This window comes from Citrus clementina, unplaced genomic scaffold (assembly GCF_000493195.1).
Source record: "Citrus clementina cultivar Clemenules unplaced genomic scaffold, Citrus_clementina_v1.0 scaffold_5, whole genome shotgun sequence".
Lineage (NCBI taxonomy): Eukaryota > Viridiplantae > Streptophyta > Magnoliopsida > Sapindales > Rutaceae > Citrus > Citrus x clementina.
This window is the reverse complement of record NW_006262201.1, coordinates 38,902,215-38,909,280: the sequence shown is the minus strand read 5'-3', so window position 1 is coordinate 38,909,280 and position 7,066 is coordinate 38,902,215. Positions and strand designations below refer to the sequence as shown.

The 7,066-nt window shown below is 31.8% G+C and overlaps 1 protein-coding gene across 2 annotated transcripts; it reads right to left on the bottom strand.

Annotated features, from left to right (window-relative positions):
• Positions 1 to 1,567: 1,567 nt before the first annotated feature.
• LOC18041603 (ethylene-responsive transcription factor ABR1) lies at positions 1,568 to 3,878 on the bottom strand. Of its 2 annotated transcripts, none has more exons than XM_006434434.2 (2): positions 3,165 to 3,878; positions 1,568 to 2,656 (listed from the first exon to the last, which is right to left on the bottom strand). In XM_006434434.2, the coding sequence occupies exons 1-2, from the start codon at positions 3,664 to 3,666 to the stop codon at positions 1,812 to 1,814; spliced, it is 1,347 nt and encodes a 448-aa protein (XP_006434497.1). In that variant the 5' UTR covers positions 3,667 to 3,878; the 3' UTR covers positions 1,568 to 1,811. The 2 variants fall into 2 exon arrangements, with proteins under 2 accessions (XP_006434497.1, XP_006434499.1); XM_006434436.2 differs by having other exon boundaries at positions 3,180 to 3,878.
• Between the last annotated feature and the right edge of the window lie 3,188 nt (positions 3,879 to 7,066).

The following is a 7,066-nucleotide window of genomic DNA, read 5'->3' as shown; positions in this document are numbered from 1 at the left end:
AAAAAAAAAAAAAATTTTTGGAAAAAAAAAAAAAAAACCCCCCCCCAAAAATTTTTGTAAAACAAAAAAAAAACCCCCCCGGTTTTTCCGGGGGGGGGTTTTTTACCTTTTTTAAATTTTTGAATGGGGGGGAAATTCCCCGGGTTTTTTCTTCCCCCAAAATTGGCCCCCCCCCCCCCCCCCCCCCCCCCCCCCCTTCTAACAGCGATTTGTTTGAGAAAAAGACAACGTCGTTTTACATCAAATGAATAATCGATAATGATCATTACAAATAAAGTGAACCCAACACTCGATTCCTAATATTAATTTATCGCTCAGATTTCTGTGACTACATTTACAATCAACTGAGCTGAGCCAACTAATATAACAATTAGTGATCTATTGTTGACACCAGACTCCATAATAATAATAATAATAATTTTTGTTATTTCACCTCGTGTATATATTTTGAGAAGTTTTGTATTTTATTTTAATATGCATATCAACTTATACAAAAAAGTCGAAATACCACCTTGTAACCAAACAATACGTTTGGGAAACTTCATTAAATCTCGAATTATTAGGTCACTACTTCGTCTAATTAATTGACTAATAACCCATAGTTAGGTACTTAGGTTCAATTTGAAATATATATATATATATATTATAAAAAATAAAAATAAATTTGACATTCGACTTTAAACAAGAAGAAGTTCTTTCTTAGATGCAACCCCTTGGATTTGGTTGGTTTCTGGTAATATCCAAAACTCATGATGTGACTAGTATAGACTTTGCAACCACAGACACACACAATCGCTATGTACTATTTTATAATACATTCTAAGATGGGTTATGATATTTTAATTAAATACGCAAAAAAAAAAAATCAAAATCTTATCATGCATTTCTTAATGGATCATGAATAAGTTAAAGAACACGTAACAATCTAGATTTTAAGTATTTTAGTATATGCTACAAATTTTACGTTACAGGTCACAAAGGTCAAAATACTCTAAGCAGCCGTTAAATTACATTAATCTAAAATAGTTTATTATGACTTCTAATTATTTGACAAGTATACAAAAAAAAATTTATATTAATATAAATTTTTTTTAATTACATGAGACAATTACTTAAATTACAACTCATATTATATGAGATCACTAATACAGATATATTTATAAGTAGATAATTATTTATTTTAATTTTATATTAAATTTTCTACAGTACTGATCAATTTTTAATTTTCTCTAATATTTACTTCACCCACGTTTCGAAAGAGATAAAAAAAATTAATATAATTTAACAACACTTAATATAATGACAATTAAGAGAATATTAAAAAAAAAAACTCACATGGGTAGAAGATAATCATAATCAGAGTATAATTAATTAAACAAAACAAAGTACGTGCATTAATTATTTAATTAGTGAATCTTTGGCTGTAAAGCAAATGGCAGACAGATTGAAAAAAGTTGGTTTGGTTCGGTTTCTATAACTTTCGTTTGATGACATACACAAGAATCGAGAATATGTAAACATCAAATCTTAAGAACTAAGCAATAAGCATGCCTAAAATTCCTAAATCTCTCTTCGTAATTTCCTCCTTTCATCAAACTTTATATCCAAAATTCTTGCATTTTTCATTTTTCATTTTTATCTCTACAACATTAATATTAATAATAACAAACGACAATCGTAGAACCCAAAAACTTCATGCAACAGTGAAAAATTAAACACAAAAAATAACTACAAAAAAATTAAAGAAAAAATTGTCCTACTTTTTTTTTCTCAAAAATATATGGATTCAAATTAATTAATTAAGTTTATAATCAACCTGAAGAGGGAGGATAATGACCAGAATGTGACCACGGTGGCGGAGGAGCAGGAAAATCTGAACCACTAGACTGAGATTGATTTTGCGGCGGACGGAAAAATCCAGGCTGCTGGTCACCGAAAAGCAGGGGAAATGAAGCAGAGGAGGATGAGACAGAAGAAGCAGAAGAAGAAGAAGGCCCAAACGAATAAGATGATAGAGAAGATGATAACAACGGTGGCTGCATTGAAGCAATCTGATGAGTTTGTGTTTGAGGTTGAAGCATTTGCTCAAGCAAGCTTGTGGGTTGATTCTGCAGCAACTGTGAATAATCAAAGTAATCTTGGTACCCTTGTGACATAAAAAATGGGGGCATCGTTGCTGTTTGTAGCTGCCGCTGCTGCTGCTGCTGATGAAAATTTGTTGCTACTGTTGCAAAATTTGGTGTTTGTCGAGTGGGAATATTCTGTAACACTTGTTGATGTTGTTGAGGCTGCGGTTGTGGCTGTGGTTGTGGTTGTAGTGGCGGAACAATCCTCACATTTTCAGGGAAATTGAGTTTGGCTCTGTTGCCTCTGAACCTCAAAGCGGCTTCATCATAAGCTCTTGCTGCTGCCTCAGCAGTATCGAATGTGCCAAGCCAAACTCTCGCAGCTTTATGCGGATCTCGAATCTCAGCTGCCCATTTGCCCCACGGCCTCTGCCTTACTCCTCTATATCTTCTTCTCCGCTCGCCGCCGCTAGTTTCTTCATATGATACGCCGCTGCTGCTGCTTTCCGATGATGGGGTTGTTGGGATTGTCGCCGTCGTTGTTGTCGTGGCTGTCGTTGCCGGCGCTGCAATACTGCTCGTTGGCTCTTCTGTTACATTTAACATGATGAGAAGAGTTCTTTAGATGAAGTTGTATGAAATTATTATTGCTTTGAAGCCAAGCAACAATAATTAAAAAAAAAAAAGAGTAATAAAGAATTAATTATTCACTATTCATAATTATCCTATAAATATTACAAATAACTCAAAGTTTTTAACGAAAAAGAAAAATGAAAATATGAGGAGGATGACTTAAATGAAATACATGCAATATTAGATAGCATATGTTAATTTTTAGTCGTATTTGAAAGGGCCAAGAAAAAAAAAGAAGATATTTTAAAAAAAGATATTTTGAGGAATAGTTCATCAAGAAAATTAGATGACGAAGAATAACAAGCATGGAGACAATCCAGAATTTTTAAAAATTTTTGAGAAAATTTGTTGTTTGTTGATTATACTTTAATAAATTTGTAGTCAGAAGAATGAATTTAATGGTGAATTTTTAATTAAAAAATGAAGAAGATAAATGATGTTAATTTGATTTAAAAAAAAAATTACGAGTTATTATTGCACCAGCTGATGAAGAAGAAGAAGAGTCTCTGAAATCACCAAACCCTCGATAAAGCCTTGGCAAAGAACCAGCTAATTGAGCAGCTTCTGCTTCTTCTCGCCCTCTCTTATGTCCAATCCAAAGGCCAGAAGCAGAAGCTGGAGAAGCAGAAACTGAAGCCGAAGCCGAAGCAAGACCAAAGCCAGTAGCCGAATATCCCACATCAGTAGCAGCTCTTTGACCGGAAACAACTCTTGTAAGAGCCGAAACCATAGCTGACATCTCTCTGGCATGGCCGTAACCCATCAAAGAAGCAGCGGCTGTTGATGGGGACTCCGTTATTTGATTACTAGTAGCTCTTTGAAAATGACCCGATTGTGATTCTATAATATTCTCTTGCCCGTAACTCTGGTCATCTTGTTGATCCTGAGCCTCGCCGCCGCTTCCTGTCGGAAAGCTGCTGCCCTCAACTGACCCCCTTTGGTTCGCCACCTTATTGAGTATGCACATGTATTGTAAAAATTATTTCTTCGATAACTCAACCAAACATATCAAATATGGGATATTTAGTTTGGTCCTTTGGTCTTTATTTATTGTTCTCCTAATAATGAAATATCTCGTTCCAGCTCGATGGAGGGCTTTATGTTTCGCTGCTAGCAAATTCAAAGTTGAATTAATATTAATAGCCGTCAGCTGAACAGTTCTTCTTTGTTCAGCTTAACATCCCATTTCACCAACACTTACCACCTTTAAGAGCAATACTTATCAGTATCGTACTAATTTATTATTTATTTTTAAAAAAGTTTCTTCTTTTTTTTTTTTATGTGAATTCGCACATTTTTTTTATTTTTTAACCCCTTTTTTGGTATGTTCACACCAAAAATTTAAGAAAAATGTCGGTGTATTTTTTTTTAAGAGAATTGAGAGAGATCATGTTTGAATTGAGTTCTACTACCGACACGTACTAAAATTCGAGTAATTGGGCTTCAAATCTATTTATTTGTAGCCCATATTTAATTAAAAAGAAGATTTGGGGTATAAGGAGCTGCACTTCCAATTGCAAAATAAATGAATAAAAAAAAACCATCAAGTACAATTAGCTGTACGAAAAATGATTCTAAAGTTTCGGATACTCAGGTTAAAAATTAATCTAAGCTGTTTACACCTCTTTTTTACTTTGAAAGCTCAACTTGGCAACTCATATTATTCCAAATTCTACAGCTCGATTTTTGTGTGTTATGTGGGATCGTATATTGATTTATTCCTTTCATGTGTGCACATCTATTGGAAGCTTCTTGTTTGTTCAAATAATGATAAAGTTCTCTAGATTTAGTCCAAAAAGGACAAATAAAATTAAGATATGAAAGAAGGAAACCACTAGCTTCTTTTCATATTGACTTTACCTATAATAGTCAAATATAAGTTATCGGCATCGGCAATTTCATAGTTTTTTTTTTCGTTTGAAATACGTAAGATTTATTTAGATCATTCTATTTGTAATTGATAACAAGTTAAATTAACACTTAGCATATTAATAAAATATGGTCAAAACACGTCTCCTTTATTTGATGACATGCACCGGCAACTCAACAATTAATGACCAAAAGCAGGGAACTATTCCATCCCCAGAGCATACACTTTTTTTATATTTCAAATTCAAAAGCACACGAGAGGATTAGCTTCATTTACTAGGTCGTCACTTCACTCATGAGGCCCATAATAAACGACTCTGTCAGCCCAAAAATTATTTTTATTTTATTTTATGAAATAAAAACTGATATATTGTTTTGAGTTTTGACCTAATAATTATAAACAAAACCGACTTTGAGTTTGGCCAAACCGTGAATAACCCCAATTGCATAATTGTGCTTTAATTTGAACAAAAGCACGCTAGGTCTAACACTTAAAAGTTGACCAAATTGTGGGATTTTTTTTTTTTTTAAAAAAAAATTTGGTTTCATGAATCGGTGGAGATTGTCTGCATTAAGCTTGATGTGATCTAGATTGAGTAATAACATTATAGCCCCTGAGTTCCTTTTTGTCATATAAGAGAAGTATAGCTTATTCATTTATATTAAATAAGTCCCTAACGAACCCGAGTTAAATTACTAAAGTACTTTTTTTTTCTTTTTTTTTTTCAAGTAACATGATCTTAGAGAACCTCCTTTTGGTCTTGGTTGGATAGTTCTCCTTTTTCTTTACTAACTTTATAAAGAATATTTCGATATCCAGTAATTGTAACTTGTAAATATGATAAATATAAAACTACAATTTATTAGAATAATATTTCTCTTTTGATCATATCTAATTTTTTATTTATTTATTATCATTATTATACAAATTAAGACTAGTCACTATATATTTTTAATTGTAATTGCGATAGACCGTAATGTGATATTTCAAGGGGGAAAATTAAAGATGCAACCATAGTTGTGAAAATGAGATATTATATGCATAATTTGGGAATTTAATAGATATGGACAAACTGTATATATTTTCGGATAAAAGAAAGAAGACTAGGGATCTAAACGTTATTAAGTTATTCTATATGTGTATGGAAGATCTGCTGTCAACCGTACATGGACTTGGGTCAACTCTTCTGACCACACGTGGCAAGGAGAAGGTAAAAGAAGAAAGATGATGATGAAATAGAAGATTGGGTTGGAATTTTTGGGTCCCATTAAGTGGCCTAAAAACGTGGACGCAAGTCCACTCATACCACTTTTTTAGATTTCTTAAGAGGAAGGAATTGTATTTTTTTTTTCAGTGAGAAAATAATTAAAATTGTAAATAAAAACTTTACTTTTTTTTTTACCCCCAAAAATCGTTTTCAGTAAGACGTTGCAAATAACTCCAAATCTTTTAACAACGACAACTCGTTTGTATATATTGACAAAAGGTATAAAGAGATAGAGAACTCTTCAACCATTATCATAAATCGGTTGTGTGTGTATGCAGGGGTAATATTCCAATGAGGAACTTTATATTTTATTAAAATAAATAATTTTTTTTAAAAAATAAAAATATATATTTTAATATATTATAAAATAAAATATACTATCTTAGAATATATATTTTTCTTATCTTTTAATTTATCTCCTATTTTAATAAAATAAAGGATCTCGTATTAGATATATGTGTGTGTATGAGTATTTTTCAATATAAGATTCTGGACTTTCTTGAAGTCCGATGTAATAACTTTCTCGGGTTTTAAAAAAGTCTAAAATCCTGAATCATATTACACACACATATATACATATTGTTCTATCTATGATGATTGGACAAATCTCATTCGTTTATTTTCATAAAAAGCAAGTAATGTAAAAGGAAAAAGAATAACAAAATTAAAATTTTCTGTTGAAGAATTAACAATGGTAGCTCAAATGAAATCATCACAAATCTTGACATAAAAATAAGGGTATGTTTGGTAGTAGGTGTTTTGGTTTTCAAGTTACAGTAATTATGAAATAAAGTCATAATAACTAAAAAAAAAAAGAAAAAACAATTAGTCTATCGCACCTCAACAGTCGTTACCAAATAATACACCTCAACAGTTGGATACCGAAGCCAAACAGGTCTAATATGATCTCAAAACTCTTGCAACATAACTAAAATGATCATGGTAAGTTGCATATAATGTAATATAACTACCAAGGTTTTGGTAAGTTGCATATGATGTAACTTAGCCACACTCTAGATACAAATTGACACACGTTTGTCATTATCAGTTACAAACCTATCATTTAATTTTTTTCAATTTTTTTTTTAAATTTTTCAGTAAAAGAATTTGTACCGTTAAAACGTGCTTACTGCTCAGAATTTTTTTATAAAAAGGGGCTAATTAACCATATTTTTCTCGCCGGATTAAATCTCAGAACAAGTGGACTCCTTCAAAGGATCGTTAAGGTAG